Genomic DNA, 20,562 nt, shown 5'->3' with positions numbered 1-20,562 from the left:
TTTACGTTGTTACGATTTTGGGGGGAGGGGAGGCAAGTGAAGCTTACCCATGGAAGACTTTATATAGAGCTCAGTGGAGCTGTCATGAAATGGTTGACTTAAAAGCAAATCCCTGACTTCTCATTTAGTTTTAGAAAGGTATCTGTTGTAGCATTTTTAGCTGCACAGGATATTTGAACTTGAGTATACAGCTTGAGGATATTGGTGTCACTGACTGAGAGGTAGACCAAGACATTATCTTCCAAAATACTTGTTCTTAGGTGAGATTTGATAGGTTAATTTATATCTTGTGAGTATTTTATATTGGCGAGTAGTACATTTTTCTTTTCACCATCGGACACTTTTCTATTCACAATCCGCTGTCATCATCACCACTATTGCCACTATTATTGTTCTTTCTTCATCATGTTAATTGTTTACTGCTGACGCTCAACACAGAGCTCTTTGCCTTTTGTAAACAATTACCACGATTGGCTAGTTTTACAGCTCTGCTGGGAGTGAGTGAGTCCTTGTGCTTGAACGGTTGAAGGATAGAGGAGACGCTGTGGGTCTAGTGGTTTTAGCTTAACACAAGCCTTCGTTTGGTCAGACGAGGGGTACTGAAAAACTGAGTTTGACAAATCCCTGATCACTGATCAGTCAATTAAATATAGACACAAATGTTTTGTGTCCAACATCCTCATCTGGATTGTTTGATGGGCATTGCTTCATATGATGTCAGTGCCATGATAGTGGATGTTTGGGATTTTCCTGTTTTTTTTCCCCCCACCCCCAACCACACTTCAAGCCTCTGGCTGCTCCTCGCTACATTTATTGTTTAGGTACACAACTCACTTATACATATGAGTATGTATACATACATTAATATACTAAAGCACTATTAACGTGCCACCTCTTATTCTACTCGCTCAGCATTTATATTAAATGATCTCTACTTAGAATCAGCAAAATGTTTTTTTTTTGTTGTTTGATTTGTTTTCTGTCCACTGGTTGCCAACACAGACTTTATCCTTTCCCAGACGAAGGACTTCTGTGCGCATTGATGTGTGTTCACTTAATCTTTTGTGTTCAAACAAAGATGTTCTTTATAGACTATGCTTCCGAAGAAGACAAAAATTCTGTAACTTTGGAAAATTTAAGGAGACGTTTTGTGTGTGCTAGATTGTCTTGTAGAAAATGTACCCTGACTAAGTTTTTTTCCCCTCAAAGTGTGCTGTACTTGGGTGATAGTGTTGAGGTGTTAGAAAAGTATTGGGGTTTTTTCCCACCCCCGCCCCCAAGAGGATATTCAGGAAGTCTCTGATGAAAGGTTGGCCTTAAATCCTCAATGCAACGCTCCTTTCCCTGGTTTGCTTTAGGAGCATGAGGTGATCATAAAAATATGAATTAACACTGAATTGGCACGATTTTAGAGTCCTACAATTAGACTCTAGGTGATTTCCCCTCTTTTGAAACTGTCATGTAAAACAGCAACAATGCAATAATGCAAATCTTAAGATTTGAAGCAAGATGTGTATTTTTATTGTTTGTTTTTTTTTAAGAAATGTTGTTGACCTAGCTGGATTTGTAGTTTTTTTCTTTCTCTTCTTTTTGTTTCTGCAATAATTGAGTGAATTTACTGACCTGCAAGTCTTACAGTCTTTAATGCATCATCTGACCTGACGTGTAGTCAACAGCTATAAGAGTAACATTCACACAATACAAATTAGCCTATTGGCCTACCAGCTTAATTTTGCTGTTGTGTTTAACAAAATCAGTATATGACTTACAAAAAGAGGGAATTGGGTTTAGTCATGAATTGGCAGCATTCAATGATGTTAATTCAGTATGTTGTTTCTCACTCAAGCGCAAGTCAACCAAAACTATCACAATGCTGATTCTACTTGATGGGTCCCTGCAGGTCTGAAGAAGCCTAAAACGCCTTTAGCTTTGGAGAACTGACATACGATGATATGTGGGGTGGTTTACTATATAGTAAATAGCAAAAATGTTTATTTCAATCTCTTGTGTGTTTTTGTTTCTGAGTGGAACTGCTGCCTGCCCCTCATTTACATAACCAGTTAACCCCTCCACTCCCACCCTTGACCACTGAACTCTGTTACTGCTGTTTGAGGCTCACATTTTACTCCCTGACTTTCTGGGGAACAATTCGCAAATGGCTTTTTTATATAATTACTCCCTTGTAAAATATCTCTTAAATTAAGGTACAGGTTTGATTTCAGCAAGTTAAAAAAAAGTTTTTATATGTATATTATACTCCATTAAGGAATGTCTAGAATTATCTTCCTCCAATGTGGATGTAGCCATTATTACGCCATTTTATGACTTTGTAAGAGAATTCACTGTGTGAAAATTGGTTTGCATTTTTGTATAATACAATCTGCTTTTTTTTTGTTTGATACGAGAGGGAGGTCAAACTGGAAGTTTGAAGAGAAAAAAAATGAACCTGTGAAATTGAGAAAAACAAAATGTAACTTATATACAACAGTGATTCTAAGCTGAGGGGGAAAGATTAAACGATATTGCTAACTCTGAGTGTTTGTGGTGTTTTATTTAAAAATATATAGATCATACATACAGAAATATTCATGAATTTTGCTATAATCATCATAAAGACATTCCTATGTTACCTATGACTGTAACATCCTATCTGTATTGCTTTATACAAAAGTAGACATTGAGTTCATTTCTATGAGGTTACAGCACCTGGAGAAGTCGTGCAAGCTGCTCTAGCTGAGATGAATGAGTTTTACACCATAGCAGAATCCTCTTCCAGGTAGAGTGACATACAAAGCTCACTAAATTAAAATCTGACAACAATCTCAAAATTAGTTTTTCAGACAACTGATTTTCTGATATATTACTCTACATTGGTTGGATCCCAAGACACATGTCTTCCATCATGCAACATTCCCAAAGTATTCATGTCACCCTCCTCCAGCTGGAACTCGAACACCTATATATGTGTGTGTGTGTGTGTGAGAGAGAGAGAGAGAGGGCAGAGACAGAGGAGGAATAAGGGGCAACAGGTGGGATTACAAAATGAATGGCTATGTGTGTATTGTTTCATTCAGGTAGTTAATGTGCAATCATGCAAATGCCTGAAAGCCATTTTTAACTCACTTGACAGTTTTCTTTTATCCTCTCCTTTTTGGTGGATTTTGGTATTGTGACAACTCCATTCTAAAGAAAAGCAAGGAAGCCATTACATTATGGTTAAAAAACAAAAGTATACAAAAAAACCATCTGTATAGCATTAGTTAACTAGGGAGGAGCCTTATTGGAGCCATATGACAACCTGACTACTCCAGCGGATGCAGATCTGAGCAGGTGTGCGTCTGTACTTTTCTGCTATCTGGAGAACAGTGGGATTGCTGAGGACTTGACCCTTGGCCAGAGGACTGTACCCTTCAAATACAATCCCCTCCTGACGACAATACTCAATCAAGTGACTGGGCTGCTGGAATGGATGGTACTCCACCTGATGGATCAAAATGCATTATAGGCAAGTTATGTTGGCACTGCAGCTTGACACGTGTATTTTTCAGTAGTGTGATAAACAGCACACACATTTCACATTTTACCACTGTGCAATATGTTTCTCATAGTAAGACTGTAATACATTATTGGAGTGTGGAGAAGGGCTGAATCTTTCACTGGGGAAAAATGCAGAATGTAAAATATACACCAGAAAAAATCTAAGACCCTTCCTTGCACTCCCAAATAATTTAGACTTCTGACCCTTCCCATCTTCTTCCCTGATAACTTTCATGCTATCTCTAACAATATTAGTAGAATATTATGAGAACAAATGATCAAAACTGTGCATGTTTCTTTCTCATTTACACATTTCATAACAAATCTCTTCCTGAATGCCTCTATAGAGCTTCTTCAAATAAACTTTTTAAAACTAATTGAAGGCTTTATAGAGAGAAAAACACTACCTGGTTAACATGTGGCACCACACTACAGTCTTCCCTTAACTGTTCCAGGTGATGGACCAGAAAGTTGCTCACTCCAATAGCACGGCAAACCCCTACAGTGACACACAGAGTTGTGTTATAAAAAATATAACCCACCGACTGATATATTTGTTTCAGTCACTAAAAGATACTTTACAAATGTTCTCTTCTGTCTGGATCTGGTCTTTTAATACAGTACTGAGAATAAGTTCAGGAGATAAAACCAAGGCAGTAAAGTCAACAGTCATGTGATACATCAGTTTTATTATTCCTGATATTCAAAGTCTGGCCTAGTAACTGGTTTTCATTCTTGAGGCTAGTCTCTTGCGCCACATTTTATAATATACTAGCAGATTAATTAATTTTGTTTTTACTGTAATTGTGGAGGCATTTATGTGCACAGCCTTTGAGTCCAAGACATATTCCCCTACAGGGACAATAATGTATATCTCATCATATTGTAGATTAAGTGAGAAATTACCTTCTTTGTAAAGTTCCTCCAAAGCTCTCCAGGTCTCAGCTCTCATCTCCCTGTTGGAGCAGCCATGTCGTGATGACTCTGGCCAGTGCATGAGGTAAAGGTCTGAAAAATGGGGGCAGATGATGATTTAATGAGATACTACAAGATGCAGGAAGACAGATTGCCTACATTGTTGTGTAATGAAGATAATAAAAAACACAAAGATCAGGGTTTTTGTTTAAATTTCTTAATCATTCATCACCCTTACCAAAATAATCCACCCCCATTTGTGAGCAAGAGTCAAGGCAGGCCTTTTTAGCAGCTTTGTATCCATAGTCGCCTGGCCACAGTTTATTGGTGAGCCACAGATCACTTCGTGGTAACCCACTTTCTCTGATAGCTCTGCCCAGTTTCTCCTCACAGCCGTAACGCTTTGCTGTGTCAATGTGGCGCATGCCACACTCAGTGAGTGCATACATAATGGCATCATGAGAGTATCCGCCATCATGTGATGTGCCTGGCATACACAGAAAATATGAGACAAAATATAGACAGTCAACTCAGTTCAATTCAAATGGGCTTTTAGCATGACCATATGCAGATACAATACTGAACACTATATGGATATTGTGCTAACCTTAAAGTGTGGTCAAGAAGATTTTAGTGAAAAGATTTATCAATTAACAACTGAATAAAAGTGAGAAATATGCTTTTAATACTTAACAGCAATTACAACAGCATACACATACATACATGAAATCTGATGGACATCTAGCTGGTCAGTGTTACTCATTAATTACTTGTTTCATCATCAGTTGATGTATTGAATAGTCACATTTATTTTGAGCATATCTGTAGATTCAGGTTGTGTGATACTTCTATTAATATACATTAACATTTTCCCATGGTGTCTCCTCCCTCAAATGGCTTAATGTAAAATGTTTTCATATACAAAAGTTTAATGTGTGAAACATGTAATATGTGATTTCTGTATTTTGGCACAATGAGAACTCACCTAATCCAAGTATTGGGATCTGCAGACCATTGGAAAGTGGAACTGTGGGACAGTTTAGTGCTGGTGAAAAGGGCATAGCCTGTTCCTCTTGTTGGATAATACTGAGAAACCTGAACTACAAATCAGAAGTGTTACTTATTAACTTGCTCTGATAATCTGCAACTTCATAGTAATGTTACCTGTTCCTTAAAGGCAGCTAAAGCACTGAGCACCTCAACAAAACTCACCGTATCGGATCAACTTTCGAGTTTTAGTAGTGAAGGATCTGCCCCCGTGTGGTCCAGTAGTGATAGCATCTCTGGTGTCGGTAGAGATGAGACACTAACGGAAAACCAAATCACACGACGCCTGTAACAAATATGGCGTCGGTTTACGAAGAGGGTACGAATAAATGAAAACCGATGTACGACGCCTAACGTAGAAAATGTAAATATACAGACTCAACTTTTTTTCCAATAATTGTCCAGTTGCTTGTTTCAAACGACACAGAAGTTAATTTTTGAGCCGTGACTCTGCTCACTTCACGTTACGGCTAATGTTAGCTTGTCAGCGCTCTGTCCTTGTATGCTCTTTGGTGTAGCGTCACCCCAACATGGCGAATATGTGAGGTGAAAGGTTTGTTTGCAGCAGCATCAACAAAATGAGGTAAGTTTTCATTTCTGAGAAGCATTCTAACATCCCTTCTACTTTGTTCAATGTAAAAATAAATCGACAGACACTTGGTTATGTTAATTTGATTAAAGAATAGTGTCAAAAGATAACTCTTAACGTAATATGTTTATGTAACTAATATCATGTGATTAAAGTGCAGAACAAATGCAATGCGTGCACGGGTGTAACTCAAGGGGCAGCCAGGTTTTTTTAAATAAAACTTTATTGGCACTCTTCCTTTGTTAATTAAATGTTCCTACTCTTACTTTTGACTCCATATAATTTTACAGTTTTCACATTTCTGTTGTCACTTAACTATTATCTGAATGAATCAGTGTTCAGCAAGTCATCCATAGGAGTACTGATTAATGAAACTGTTCTCACAAAAATGAGTTGCAGTACAACTGAGTGCAAAATCAGGCTTTTCAGTCTCACATGTGTTTAAAATGGCTCAAGTGTTCTGGGAGATCTTAACTGTGAGGAAAAAGTAGGCTCTGAGTGTGTAATGTAATGTCCTCCCTATCTGTGTCTGTGTGCCTCCTTTGATGCAGGGTCCGGCATTGCTTGATAGGGCCCAGGCGAGCCTATTTGCTTTGGCCAATTCTGCTGCTGCTCCTGGTTGGTGCAGCCTTGACAGCTCTGCTGCCCTCTGCTGAGGACCAAGGAGGTGTCGGTGTCCTGGGGGTGTTACGCCGGGCAACATCTCAAAATGAGATACCTGCACAGGGTCACTATGGGGACAACACAGAGGAGGAGCAGAGATTTACTATCATCATCCAAACATACAACCGCACAGACATTCTTCTCAAACTTCTTAACCATTACCAGGCAGTGCCTCATCTTCAGCAGATTATCATAGTCTGGAATAACATTGGGGAGCAGACGCCCTTGAAGTTATGGAACTCCTTGGGGCCTCATCCGGTCCCTGTGGTGTTCAAGGTGCAGACTAGCAATCAAATGCGCAACAGATTACAACCATTCCCTGAGATCGATACTGATGGTCAGTATACCTGTTAGCTTGCACATTTTATATGCTTTGAGTTACAGTTATTAAGACATATTTACACAGACCTTTATGTTTTGTTGGTTTTTAACATTTTTCTCACTGGAGTTAGTTTAATGTTCTTGTCCTTAGCTGTGTTGATGCTGGATGACGACACTCTGGTCAGCGTTCCTGACATCAGTTTTGCTTTCTCTGTCTGGAAGGTAATACTTTGAGACAGATTAACACCCTGTACATCTAAATTATATTTTGGCTTTACTTGATGATTGGTGCTTCAAAATGATGTGGTACTTGGACCATGCATAATGTGACTTATACGTTGTTTTATTTTTGGTTTCACAGCAATTTCAAGACCAGATTGTTGGGTTTGTGCCCCGAAAACACGTCACTTCACCAGGGGGAGTGTATAGTTATGGTAGCTTTGAGCTGCAGGATCCAGAAAGAGGAGCAGGTGACAGGTAAGTTTCACTGTTATTTTTCATAATCTTGTAAAGCTTTACATGTACTGCATCATATAATATACTACCATGTTTTGTGTCAGCCAGATGTCTTGTTTTGTTTTGTTTTTTCTTTACACATGAAAGATGGACTTTTCTGCTTTTCTCTTGGTCTACTTACTGCAGATTCTCCATGGTGTTAATTGGTGCTGCCTTCTTCCACCGCCGCTACCTCCAGCTCTTCCAAGACCAACCTCAAGAGGTGCATGCGCTGGTGGATGCAACACAAAATTGTGATGACATAGCCATGAACTTCGCTGTAGCACTGTATTTGAGGAAACACTCCATGTCAAGCAGTAGCCCTGCTAGACCCTCTGGGGTCTTTGTCAAACCTGTAGACCTCCGCAACCTGGAAAAGGATGCCAGCAGTGGGTACCAGGGTATGTGGCATCGTCCTGAACACCTTCTTCAGAGATCCTACTGTCTGAACAGGCTGACACAGATCTATGGCTTCATGCCACTCACCTTCTCAAACCTGATGGTCTCCCAGTTTGGCTTCCCGAGCTATGCTAACCACAAGAGTAGAGGCTGAAGAATTGTCACATTGCTGACTGTCTTGGATTGAATGAGGACAGACTAAAGTAGCAGTCTGGTAAGTCTGTGTTTGATTGACAGTATAACACATCATCTTTGCATGTTCTGTGGCAAGAAAGCATTACTACCTACTGGATATGTTCTTAAAAACAAATGCAAACAACCATTTAAACAAATAGTTTTTACTTTTAAAGACATGTAAATTCCACATTTAATTGTTAGACACTGTTGGTATCCTACATGTAAGCTCAGTGACAGAATCTTTTCATGTTGTGACTACAGTCATGCAAAACAGTAGTGAAATGACAGAGGATGAGTTACAGTATTAATGGTTGAGTATTAAATATTTTGCATATCTGCTTAGTATTTTCATTACTCATGTTTTGCTTTTTTGTACATAACTGATACTACAGCAGTTTCACTGTGGCATCAGCAGGACTATGATGGACTTTCTTCCTTGGGACCATCACAAGATATTCTACACGAGACCCAGCTGGGTCAAAAAATAATATTTGGAGATAATCTCTATTGTTGCCAAAGCTGATTCTTCTTCAGTGTGTACAACTCTCAGTACATTGTAGTACAATTATTATTAAACCAGCAGGTGCCAGCTCTTGGATCTGCCTTTACAATTTGCCTTTTTATGTAACTATGATTGAAAGTACTGCTGCAGTCTTATTAAAGAAAGTTTTTTCGAGTTAATTATTTAGTCTGTAGACGGTCACTTCTCGTTTAGTCTTTTTCACTAGAAAGTTTGATGTGAATGTTACTATGTACTATGCATGCATGGACAATCTTTTTATTTTTTAAGTCTGTACATATAGCAACTCTTGAAGGGCTTTATTATGTGATGCATTTCAATAAATAATTTTTTTCTCTAAACCAAATTCATGTATGGATTTATAATTATCCAATTAAATTTCATGAGATTGATGATGCTGAATCAGACAGGAATTGAAATGTTCAACAGCTTGTCGAAAAAAATCCCTCCTTAGTTTCCCTACAACTTTATTAAGTTTGTCCTTTGGATTAAGGTTTGCCTGTACAAAAGTAAACAGATCAGTGACAAAAGATCACTCCTCCAGTCACGACGCACAGTATATGACGAAAGCAAGCATTAAGTTCAGTTATTGTTCAAATATTTTTGTAGTCGTCAGTGTCAGATGAAGCATCTCAGAAGCAGCCATTCACATAGGGTTTTCTACATTGCAATTTCTAGAGTGACTTAGCTAACACAAGAGACTTTGCTAACGTCAGGAGGGCATCAACGACTCCTTGATATGAGTAGCCAGATATATAATGGTGAGACAAACATCAAAGACCCAAGTATCAACTAAGTCCATACAGATGGACATAGCAAAACACTACCTGGATGAAGTTTTAAGTGGAGTAGATTCTACTCACTAGGAGCTAGAGGTAGAAGTGGCTATTTATTACACAATATTTGGATATGTTCTTGTTTTAATAAAGAAGAAATCCTCTTTACAACAATAGAAACACAAAAGAGCAGCAGATGTTATCAGTACACATATTAACATCTGGATTGTATCCCCAGGTGTCATCACCTATTTTTCAAAATTCAGATCTATTAATACTCATTCCTGACCATGGATGAAAAAAACTATATTTATTGATAAACAATAACATCCAACTCCATTTCAGTGGATAAAAGTGTCCTTGCATGTTCTGAGGTAACTGTGGAGAACAGTTCTTGTGAAAAAGGGATCTTAAAGAGTCTTATTGTGATCTGGGTCCACCACCACCGATCCCAGGCCCAGCTCCAGGTCGGGATCCACCAGCACCTGGAGAACGCATGTCATGCCACAGCTTCACCAGAGGCTCCCTCTTCCTCCAAATAAGTTTGTAACCATATGCCACGTACCATCTGTAAGACAATATATACAGAAATGTAAAGATGTAGTGAGAGCAGAACAGCATAGCTACTGCTAGCTACTTTAAAGCCCAATAACATTCACATAATTCATTCAAAGATTTGGACCCTTCTAAGTAGTATAAAATAGGTTCTCTAACTACAACAATACATGTAAAAACATCTAAATAAAAACAAATAATTGAATTTAAACATTTTATTTTGGACATGTTCACAGCTGTCTTTAATTGTTTCTGTTGCATTTTGTATTTACGCTTATGTGCATAACTTGACGGAACTAAAAAAGTATATAAAAATGCCAGCCTCATCCTTTAAATCCAGAAGATAATAGTAAGACTTTGGCACTTTCTATATTATTGGCCATGGTCCATCATTTATAAATGACTTACACTCCAAAGAGGGCTCCACCAAGGTGAGCTGCATGGTCAAACAGCCGCCATCCCAATAGAAGCCCTGCCGAATCTATAGCAACGAGAGCTTTCAGAGCCTAAAGGAGACCAATGACAGGAATCTGATGTTACACAAAACAAACTGCACCGACTCCAGCCATCTCTCTACCATGCATTCATACTTACACATTCACTCATTCATACACTGGACTGTATCCGTTTGGTTCATGCACACAGATTAACATCTCTTGCCTGCAGCGAAAACAGACAACAAATGAGAATCAACTCCCTCTTACACTTTTGAGATCACACTTCAGACGTTTGTATCTACATTACAAGAAAATCATTTTTAAAACTATGCACACCCAAGAGCGTGAGTGCACACATACACAAACATTATGTACAACTTTGACATGCTGTGTGTCACTTACATTTCCTGCTGTGAAGGTGAGCATGGGAAGGAAGATTATGCCTAGTTTGGCCTCTGGCACCTTTGTGCAGACTGCAGCCAAGACTGCCATAACTGCACCTGACTATAAATTATATAAAAAAAGACAGGTTAAAAGATTGGGATTATAGGTAGTTGATTTGTGTTAAGACTTAAAAAGATTTTAGTTATCTTACCGCTCCTAATGTGGGATAAAGCCGCCCACTGACTGTTTTACACATGTAGCTAGCCATGGTGGAAATCACACCTGTAAATACACACAGTGAGGGTGAGGTATCATTTTCTTTGTCCAAAATGTATTGCATCCTTTTCATAATTTCAAGTGAATTTTAGGTCTTAAATAGTTTTTTTATGTGCTGATTCAACAAAGAATTTGAATTTAAATGTTTAAACCCCAAACTTATCCTTTCCTTACCGGCAGATAGATAAACCGCAAGAAACTGTTCCCTCCCTAAGAGAGAGACAATTCCAGAGGAGAATGTCCACAGGACATACATGTTAGCCACCATATGGATGATGGAGTAGTGACTGAAGGAGGACAGGACCATGGGAAGGCACCGTGTTTCTGGTTGGGGAGAAAAAAATGGACAGAAACCTTAAACGTGTGCTTGGAACACAGTGGATAGAAAGTGATCATGGCCATTTTTTACCCCAAAAAACTCACTGGAGGCTGGGTTGGATGTGAAGTACTTAATCATGCTTCTTTGCATTGAAGGGATCCGCCAGCAACACAGGACTACAGCATTTATTGCAATGATACCTGGAAAATATAACAAGGAAAGATGTTGACTATGAAGAAACATCTAATTATATTAAAAACAAGCATAAAGTTAAAGAAACTAGTAAAGCTACCAGTGACGGTCCTCTGTCCCTCTGTGAGGCTGCTCCAGAAGTCGTCCGCCATGGACATGAGGAGAATAAGCTGTCGTTGGAAGCCTGTCAGCTGGTTCCACCAGTCGTGCCAGTGTGCCATGTCCTGAGAGCCCTTGTAATATATGTAAATACGCTGATGATGACAATGGCATGCTCAAACATTATCAGGTATGTCAGTTCATATCATTAAAACTTCACCTGCAGGAATTTTTCTGACTCTTCTTCATCTTTTGCAGTCTGAACTCTGGACTTCAGGGTCTCATATTGCAGGATGGCAGCTGCACCAAAGGAGCAACCTGTAAACTGACATGGAGTCAGACAACAACCAACCCTAGCATACTGTCCCAAACCTTATTACAGCATTCATTTACCTTACCTTAGCTGACACATGAATCATGAATCAGAATTATTCTTGTAAAAAAAGAAAAGAAGAGAGGACCTACCCCTACTGTGAACATCAGGGGTTTGAAAAGTGTTGGCCTAGGGACTTTGGGACGAGGAGGAGGCCCTGGTGTGCCAGCTTCAGAGGGTGATGCTTTTGTTTCTTGGGTGACATTGCCTTTTTTTGTGTCCGGCCTTTTGGCTTCACGACGGAAGCCACATCTCTGTTGATTGTAGGGGTTGAGTCTGTGGAAAAACATGCAGACAGATGTGAATCGAATTGATAGATGGACAAATAAATACACACCTGTACAGAACACCTGTACAATATCAAGTGAACCAATACAGCCCTGCAGTAAATAATGTGAAGCTTAATCTTCATAATTTCTTGAGATATTGATTCACCTATCAGTTAAAGTGTTCAACTGATCCTGGATACCTGACATGTGTTGTTTATGTTCAATCTCACACTGCACTACCACTAAGACTATTTGGTCCTTGAAAATGAATGTGTTAGTGGGATGGGAATGGGAAAATAGCTTTTGAATACGATGCTCCACACATCTGGAACAACTTGCAGAGGATAGTAAAATTAGACAATCTAATCCCTTCATATTATTATATTACTTTTACTTGGCAAATTGAATCTGTTTATATTTGCAGATGATTGCATATTGTCATCAGGGCATTGTTGAAAGAGAGCTTGCTCTCAATGGCCTGCCCTGCATAAATAAAGGTGTAAATGAATGAATGATTTTATTTGAGTTACAACTATTTCTGTTTAAGTTTCTATTTAATAGTTTGGCCTATTAATCAAATATAGTGGAAAATTGCAGTCACAATGTCCTAAAGCTAACGTGACATTTTCAAATAGCTTGTTTTGTCTGATTAAAAGTCCAAACCCAAAATATATTTAATTCAATATCACATAAACCAAAGAGAAACCCCAAATCCTCACAACTGAGAGGCTGGAGCCAATGTATGTATTTTTATGAGGGGGGAATTCAGACGTTTAATTAGTTATTAAAATGGTTGTTATACTACATACATCTCCAAAACAGCCTTCTATCAGCTTAAGAACATATCCAGAGTGAAGGGTTTTATGTCTCAAACAGACCAGGAGAAGTTGATTCATGCTTTCATCTCAAGTAGACTCGACTACTGTAACGGTCTTCTGACTGGACTCCCACAAAAAAGCATTAAACAGTTGCAGCTCATTCAGAACGCTGCAGCTCCAGTTTTAACCAGAACAAAGAGATCAGAGCACATTACTCCAGTTCTAAAGTCTTTACACTGGCTCCCAGTCAGCTATAGAATAGATTTTAAAGTTCTGCTACTGGTCTACAAATCACTGAGTGGTTTAGGTCCAGAATACATGAATGACATGTTAGTAGAATATAAACCCAGTAGGGCTCTGAGATCTACTGACTAAGGTCAGATAGTTGAGCCCAGAGTTCAAACTAAACATGGTGAAGCAGCTTTTAGCTGTTATGCTGCACACAACTGGAACAAACTACCAGCACAACTGAAATCAGCCCCAACTGTGAACATTTTTAAATCCAGGTTAAAAACACTTCTCTTCTCCTGTGCTTATGATTGAGCTCTTTTAAAGCACTTTACATTTTAATCTTTCATTTGCACTGTATGTGCTTTTAATGATTTTAAAGCAAATCATTATTTTATGCTGCAATCTTATATTTAAAAGGTTGAATATGTAGAATATTTATTAAAAGCTATATTTTTTTTTAAATAATACGCCCACGGGGAGTTTTGAGGCATTTAGCGGCCGGAATTGCGGGTTGCCAAGGTTGTCTGTTGTTCCAGCACAGGTACTGTAGGCTGGCACTGGGTGAAATGGAGTTGTAAACAAGCAGAGCCGTGTTGGACTTACTAAAACCAGCGTTTTTTTGCTCTCAAGTACTTTTCATCACAAAACTTCGAAGGTAAGACAGAATATCTGTTAGTCGCTGTAAATAAGTGGTTGTTTACCTTTGTATTCTTTGGCTGCTGGTTCACTGAGTTTTTAGCGCAATAATAGTGGTACTGTTGAACTCGCCAGGGTCTTAGCTTTCATATGAGATGCTATTTGTTTGTGTACCATGAAGTATCAAAACGGTAGCAATGGAAATGTGGAGAGTGGGTTGACTTTCTGACGCTATTTGGATTTTGATATTTGATCATTAATATGCTTGGTGTTTGAGTTGTGTTTGGTGTGTGTAAAAATGACGTGCTTGTAGCGGAGTTTCTCCTATTTAATTTGATTTGCAGTATGACTGTATTGCTACATAATTAGGGGATCATCCCTATGTTCCCGGGGTCCTATGTTCCCCGCTTTGTATGTGCCTGGGGAACATAGGGATGATCCCGTCTACAGTTAGCCGTTAGCTGAGTTAGCCGCCGAGTTAGCAGCCGAGCTAGCAGCTGAATGAGCAGCCGAGCTAGCAGCTGAATTAGCAGCCGAGTTAGCCGCCGAGCTAGCAACCGAGTTAGCCGCGATCAGGGAACATAGGTACGCTCCCCAGGTTTAACTGCTACTCCCACTGGCGTTACAATGTAATGTACCTCGGTGGTTTCAAGTCAGTTACAGCGAGGGTATGTTCGCTTCCTGTTTTCAAAATAAAAGCACAAACTCTATCGTTATGGTTTTCTTAATAATAAAAGGCAACGGGTGTCTTATTTTGTGAAAATGACCGGAAGTGCGTTACTCGCTACGGCTAACTTGAGTGGCTCCGAATTCGCAGGAACAAAACTTTAAGCAGATGTTATTTGGACAAATTAGCGTCACATTGTGGATCTAAAGGGCTACTTTCTCGCTTAAAAAGGTTAGACATGTGGATAAAGTGGTATATTTACAGAGTTAGAGCTAAAATAAAATCCGGCACGGGACCTGGCAACCCGACTGCTGGAATTACTTTTTGGTTGTTGCGACTACGATCTCGAGACATTAGATGGCGTTGTTCTGCTCATTCTACATATTCTACCTTTAATGCTCTATTCTAGCATTTTCTATTTTTCTGTACATTGTTTTTATCATTAGTGTGGGGTGGGGGGTTAATTGTATGTTTTAATGTTTCTCAAATTACATGTTATTCTGTTTTATGTAAAGCACATTGAGTTCCCATTGTGTATGAAATGTGCTATATAAATAAAACTGCCTTGCCTTGCCTTACATTATATTATGACCAAACCCATTTGTTTTTCTTAGTAATTTAATTCAAGCACCACCTGTGTATGATTGTTAGTGTTTTACTATGCGTGCTGTAGACTCAATATATTAAGCCTTATAACATACTAGCTATCCATTGATTAAACTGTAGCTATTTACGATACACATCCGATGGCAACAACAACAACAACAACAACAACAGGAAAGCATTACATTTATTTTTGCAGCTTGATAAGTCAATTCATTTTAATAGTCGTATGATACTTAGCACGAACAATTGTACATTGTGTTTTATGTTTAATAAGTCAAATATGAAGCCGCTGTCAGCTGCACGGATCTCTTTACAATGACAGTTAGGTAATCTCACGCTGGGCCGGGAAGCAAACAAACACATCCTGTCAGTGTTATTATTGTTTAGTCAGTTACTGTGAACTAAACAGCGTCTCGTTGACTCACCTGGAGTTTCGTGAAGTTATGTTTTTGGATGTAGCGAACTCTGTTTTGGCCCATTTCATTAGTGTTCCGCATCCTCTCCACGCCATGTTTCTGATGACCTCCTCACTCAAGCCCCGCCCACTACTAGACAGGAGCCAATGTTGCGTTCAAGCACCCCTCCACCAGCTCCGACTTCTGAACATTCACTGAAAAACTTGGGGTGTGACCTGTGACCATAGACTGTATAAAGGGTGTGACGGTGTGACAAAGAATAGACCATATACAGTCTTTACACTTCTTTAGGAAGGTACGCTTTTACAATCTAATTCAATCCAATACAACATCTCTTCCCTAAGTTCTACTTGTGGTGGTGGTGTACTGGAGTGCGTTATCGTGAAAAGTGTTCCTAATATTTTGTCCCCCTTAAGTACGTTAATAGAGTGGACAAAATTTTGGGAACACCGATTAATATAATGCACCCAACACACCACCACCACCCACTACTACCCATAGATTGTTACTACCTCAACTTTTTGACAATGTCAACAAAAACTGAAAATGTATCAATCAATCAATCTTCATATAATGCCAAAACACAACAAAAGTAATCTCAAGGCACTTTTCACATAGAGCAGGTACAGACCGTACCCTTAAATTTAATTCAAAGAGACCTAACATTCCCCCATGAGCAAACACTTGGCGACAGAGGCAAGGAAATACTCCTCAGGCAGACCAGTTGGGGTTGAGGTAGAGAGAGAGAAAGAGAAAGGAAGAGAAGGAGAGGGGGGAGAAATGAACAATAAAGAGGAGAGGGGGAAGAGGAAGAGAGGAGAGTGTGGCACAGTGACAAACAAGCAATATGTATAAGCTTTATAAAAGCAGGGATGATATATTGGATTGCATTAGGTTGCATAGGTGTACCTAATGAACTGGCTGGTGAGGTTAGGGTCCCTATAAAGTTAAAGGGCAGCAAATTGCTGTCTGTGGTTTATTTGGTCATACTACTATGGCAGTAAACAGAATATCTTTAGATTATGGACTGTTGATCAGGACAAAACATTTGAGGATGTCACCTTAGGCTGTGGGAAACAGTGATCTACTTCCTTGTATACTGAAACATATTTAGCTAGTAAATATTCAGGTAAAAAAAATTAACAAACTTGAACTGTAGAAAAAAGCTGAGTGTATTTGAATGCAGCAGAAGGTATAGGCCTACTATTATATTGGTAATATTGGTACTATATGGTAAACACCTCCTCCCTCTGTGCTGTGGAGAAACATATTTTTGTTTTCTGTACTTCATTTCCCTCTAGTGGTGTCTAAAAACCTACACACCTGCATCTGCATGTTGTTAGATCACAAATACATAATGATGGAAAGTAGTACATTTATTGAAGTACTATATTTAAGAACAATTTTGAAGCACTTGGATTTTATTTGTTTTTTTTTCATTCGTTAAATGTACACTATTTTATATTTCTGCATCAAAATATTTCAGAGGAAATGTTTTAATTTGTCACAATCAAACTTATTTGACATATTTGCAAAGTAAGATTTTATCCATAATATTTATTTGTAAAAGTATTGTTAACACATTAAACTATACTATATTAAGTAGTTAAATTAGCTGATTACACATGAATGCATATGTAGTACTAAAACACAACGCAAACCACCCTTAAAAGGGCCATTCTCCATAATGACATAATGTAAACATATATTTTAAACTTAACAATATAGTTTTTTCTATGTGCAATTTTCAATGCAGTTTTACATATTACATATAATATTACATGGAGTTTTTCTTTTAAGATTTGTTAGTTACTGTTAGAAAGGTTATAGGAATGATCAGTTAAGAATTCACTGATCTATGGTAATTTGTGCCAATGTGCCACCTGCTGGCAGACTAATTAATATACCGCATTGGAGTGGAGCATGACAGCATTAGACCAAACAAATCCACACACAGCACAAGCCCCCGCCCCCTAAATAAAACAACAAGAACTCAGCAAACTATCAAACATTCAAGCTAACCTCACCTGCATTTTGGTCCTTGAATGAGGATGCTTACCCCTGGCCCTGACTCACCATGTGGTCAAGAGAAGAACATATAGTTAGGCCAAAGCAGCAGAGAAGACTATGATACAAGCTATGTAAACTGGAGGAGTCATGGCCCACTACACCCCAGTGTAACACAGCCAATACTTACTCTGAAATAGAGTGGCATGCCAAGATGACATCCCTTGTCTCACCATTTGACTGCCAAGCGGTTGCAATGCTCCATGGAATTTCACCTTAGATGAGTGGATTTGGTCTCAGGAGGAAACTATCAACAGCCATGCTCAAACCCATCATTGGCATACAAAGCTTCATAGCAATCACCTTTTATTTATTACAGAGAGCCTGCTAGGGTCCCTCTGCAATACGTTTCAGAGCTAGACGACATACGTAGGAAGAAAATTAAGTTGCAACAGTCTCAGCGAGCAACGAGCGCTGAACTGATTGAACTCAGAGAATTTACAGAAGAAATGATGGGATCAGTCCACCACGTTAAATCCCTTCATTATCCCAATACCCCCAAGCCCACCTGACCTTAAGATAAGTGGGACTGAGCCACCACTTCAAACACAGTCAAGGGCAAGTCCACCACAGCATCTACTACTTCCACCTCCAGTAGAGGAGCTACTCCCTCAATCACAGACCCAGTGTTCGGTATGCCGGAGAAGTTGATGACTGACAAGTCCAAACGATATTCACTTCCATCAGAGGATTTTGTCACCAGCAGCTAGGGCACTTCCTCCACATATTTCAGACTCATCATAGGGAAATGGAGGGTTTAATCCAGCTTCCCCCTTTAATACACTAGCTCCATTTCCCCCACGTGTCAAATATACTCTGTCTTCTCCCCCATGAGAGACGACCCATGCAACTGCTTATATCAGTTAAAGATGGCTCTGACTAATTTATTATCCCCAAATGGCACTGAACTCAAATACCATATTTTACCAATATTTGTTAAATAGATTTTTGAAGTTTACTAACAGGAACAGAACAAGAACACACACTTTCCCTCAACAAAACATCAGGGCACCAAAAGACAGACCAATAAATGAATAGAAAAGAAAAGAAAAAGTGAGTGAATACAAACACCACACAGTGGCAGAAGATAAATACAAAATACTGCGTCAAGAGTCATCAGGTATAATGTCGAAGTAACAGCCAATTAACAGTGACTGCACTCAGTTATAGCTATTGTTGTTGATTCTTATCTCAATTCTGCTACTCCTTAATCTGACACCATGGGGGCCCTAAACAAGATGTTTGGACCACCACACCAGACTGCTCTGAACAGGATTGCCAGTGTTATGTATTCACCAGAAATCAGTTGATGGGACACTGCAGCCTTTGAGAAGTTTGCTCTTCAAGTACCGTAGGTAAGTAGTAGGTTCTCTTAAGACTCTTGGTCTAGAAGGTGAGGTAGAACTGTAGCCTGTCTGTTGAGTAAGCTACTATCAGAGCAGAAGGAAGTCTTTAGGCTTGCAATGTGTTGTAATCCAAATGCTGTTTATACACAGTTGGACTTCTTTGAGTGGCTACATTATAAAGCCTGGTGTCATAATTGTAATGGCTACATCCCCAGTGCTAGAACCAAGGAAAAGTGGGGCCATCAGAAAAGAACCATTGTCATTTTGCACAGCTCTAAAGAGAGCTATAAGCTCCAGTTACTGATAATGTTCCCACATTTCCAGAGTAAGATGAAAAGTAAAGAAAAGCCATATTGCCCTTACTGCGAAAACACTCAGCAGGATCTTAGTCAGCGTTCTGCCATTCAGAAACTGTTGAAAAAGACTAACTGTCTCACTGGATAAGGGCTTGGACAATGCTGGCGTTGTGCAAAATCTCACCTGTGTGCATTTGTTTTAGGGAGGAGGAGACTTCTGAGCATAATTTGGCTCTGGGTAAAAACCTCATGAAAATCTGAATCTTGTCTGAGAAACAAGCTGAGCAAACGTTAGCAGCAGCTTGGCTCTCAGCCCCTCCTTATGTCCTAAGACAGTGTCAGAGAAACTTATTTTTAGCCTGAAACTGCTTTATTCACTGTGTTTACCTGTTTTAATCACCAAGTCTGTTGATGTTGGAGAGGAGTATTTTAACGGGAGACTAATTGTTAGTTATTCTGTCTCCAATAACTAATAATTAGTCTCCCGTTAAAATACTCCTGAATGATGAACACTGAAGGAATCGTAACCGAGAGAAAATGTTTGTTCAATAATAACTCCCATGATTCCACACTATTTTATAACATCATCAAACTCCATCTTTTGTTTTTGCTTTAATTAAGAGACAGAAAATTAGATATTGTGCATTTAATGTGGTTGATTTAGACCAAACAAATCCAGAACAACACAGACCCACATCTCAATAAAGAAGACAAAAAAACCCAAAAAACACATCATTGTCTCCAGCTTTGTGTCCTGAATGACAGCTTGCAACATAACTCCATACTTCTTCCACCACTCGAGGTATAATAAGAATAACAAGTTTGGGCATAGAACAAGATAGAGAGAGAAAAAACTGTACAGCACACAAATGTGTTGATTTTTGCAACATATTAGTGAAAATAGAACTGACGACTCACCATATTATTACTATAACTATTACCAAAACAGGAGATAAACACACTAGTTTATTTATATATAAACAAGAGAGAAAGTAGTGAAGGCCTTGCAGGGTTGAGCCGTACTAATGGTACTGGGTGTTGCTATTGGCATCTGGACAAGTTCCACAACTCCTCACAAGCTTGCCAGTGACTCCAGAAATAGGTGAACAAGTTAGAATTTACAGTGAAAAGGCTGC

At 39.0% G+C, this 20,562-nt stretch overlaps 4 protein-coding genes across 6 annotated transcripts in view; 2 read left to right on the top strand and 2 right to left on the bottom strand.

Moving 5' to 3' along the window:
- The window catches only part of rc3h1b (ring finger and CCCH-type domains 1b), a 251,292-nt gene that overhangs the window by 14,660 nt on the left and 216,070 nt on the right, over positions 1 to 20,562 (top strand). The window lies entirely within an intron of this gene.
- On the bottom strand, positions 2,551 to 5,709 carry zgc:110366 (uncharacterized protein LOC550476 homolog). Its single transcript, XM_053330016.1, has 8 exons — positions 5,665 to 5,709; positions 5,438 to 5,552; positions 4,691 to 4,939; positions 4,444 to 4,545; positions 3,945 to 4,036; positions 3,299 to 3,481; positions 3,124 to 3,183; positions 2,551 to 2,956 (listed from the first exon to the last, which is right to left on the bottom strand). Exons 2-8 carry the CDS (start codon positions 5,511 to 5,513, stop codon positions 2,861 to 2,863), a joined length of 858 nt encoding a protein of 285 aa, XP_053185991.1. The 5' UTR covers positions 5,514 to 5,552; positions 5,665 to 5,709; the 3' UTR covers positions 2,551 to 2,860.
- On the top strand, positions 5,939 to 8,999 carry extl2 (exostosin-like glycosyltransferase 2). Of its 3 annotated transcripts, none has more exons than XR_008321997.1 (6): positions 5,939 to 6,082; positions 6,640 to 7,088; positions 7,224 to 7,294; positions 7,434 to 7,549; positions 7,715 to 8,180; positions 8,539 to 8,999. XR_008321997.1 is itself a non-coding variant. In XM_053330015.1 (5 exons), the coding sequence occupies exons 1-5, from the start codon at positions 6,078 to 6,080 to the stop codon at positions 8,118 to 8,120; spliced, it is 1,047 nt and encodes a 348-aa protein (XP_053185990.1). In that variant the 5' UTR covers positions 5,939 to 6,077; the 3' UTR covers positions 8,121 to 8,523. The 3 variants fall into 3 exon arrangements, 1 of the variants encoding a protein (XP_053185990.1); XR_008321996.1 differs by having other exon boundaries at positions 8,536 to 8,999; XM_053330015.1 differs by lacking the exon at positions 8,539 to 8,999 and having other exon boundaries at positions 7,715 to 8,523.
- parla (presenilin associated, rhomboid-like a) lies at positions 9,305 to 15,822 on the bottom strand. The gene is made up of 10 exons (XM_053330012.1): positions 15,727 to 15,822; positions 12,167 to 12,350; positions 11,922 to 12,026; positions 11,703 to 11,835; positions 11,515 to 11,610; positions 11,266 to 11,415; positions 11,027 to 11,097; positions 10,834 to 10,935; positions 10,403 to 10,500; positions 9,305 to 10,007 (listed from the first exon to the last, which is right to left on the bottom strand). Exons 1-10 carry the CDS (start codon positions 15,810 to 15,812, stop codon positions 9,860 to 9,862), a joined length of 1,173 nt encoding a protein of 390 aa, XP_053185987.1. The 5' UTR covers positions 15,813 to 15,822; the 3' UTR covers positions 9,305 to 9,859.

The sequence above is a fragment of the Scomber japonicus genome, chromosome 12, assembly GCF_027409825.1.
Source record: "Scomber japonicus isolate fScoJap1 chromosome 12, fScoJap1.pri, whole genome shotgun sequence".
Classification (NCBI taxonomy): Eukaryota; Metazoa; Chordata; class Actinopteri; order Scombriformes; family Scombridae; genus Scomber; species Scomber japonicus.
This window is presented reverse-complemented; position numbering and strand designations above follow the sequence as displayed.

What these genes read in the sequence shown, in the direction of transcription:
- parla (XM_053330012.1), bottom strand. Translation starts at nt 15,812, where the DNA reads ATGGCGTGGAGAGGATGCGGAACACTAATGAAATGGGCCAAAACAGAG. An exon ending in ATAACTTCACGAAACTCCAG is followed by an intron (nt 12,351 to 15,726) that starts GTGAGTCAACGA and finishes GTTTTTCCACAG; the next exon opens with ACTCAACCCCTACAATCAAC. An exon ending in CACATCCAACCCAGCCTCCA is followed by an intron (nt 11,416 to 11,514) that starts GTGAGTTTTTTG and finishes CTCCCCAACCAG; the next exon opens with AAACACGGTGCCTTCCCATG.
- zgc:110366 (XM_053330016.1), bottom strand. Translation starts at nt 5,513, where the DNA reads ATGCCCTTTTCACCAGCACTAAACTGTCCCACAGTTCCACTTTCCAAT. An exon ending in GATCCCAATACTTGGATTAG is followed by an intron (nt 4,940 to 5,437) that starts GTGAGTTCTCAT and finishes TGTGTATGCCAG; the next exon opens with GCACATCACATGATGGCGGA. An exon ending in GCATCCGCTGGAGTAGTCAG is followed by an intron (nt 3,184 to 3,298) that starts GTTGTCATATGG and finishes GCTTTTCTTTAG; the next exon opens with AATGGAGTTGTCACAATACC.
- extl2 (XM_053330015.1), top strand. An exon ending in CCCTGAGATCGATACTGATG is followed by an intron (nt 7,089 to 7,223) that starts GTCAGTATACCT and finishes TCTTGTCCTTAG; the next exon opens with CTGTGTTGATGCTGGATGAC. An exon ending in TTGCTTTCTCTGTCTGGAAG is followed by an intron (nt 7,295 to 7,433) that starts GTAATACTTTGA and finishes TTGGTTTCACAG; the next exon opens with CAATTTCAAGACCAGATTGT.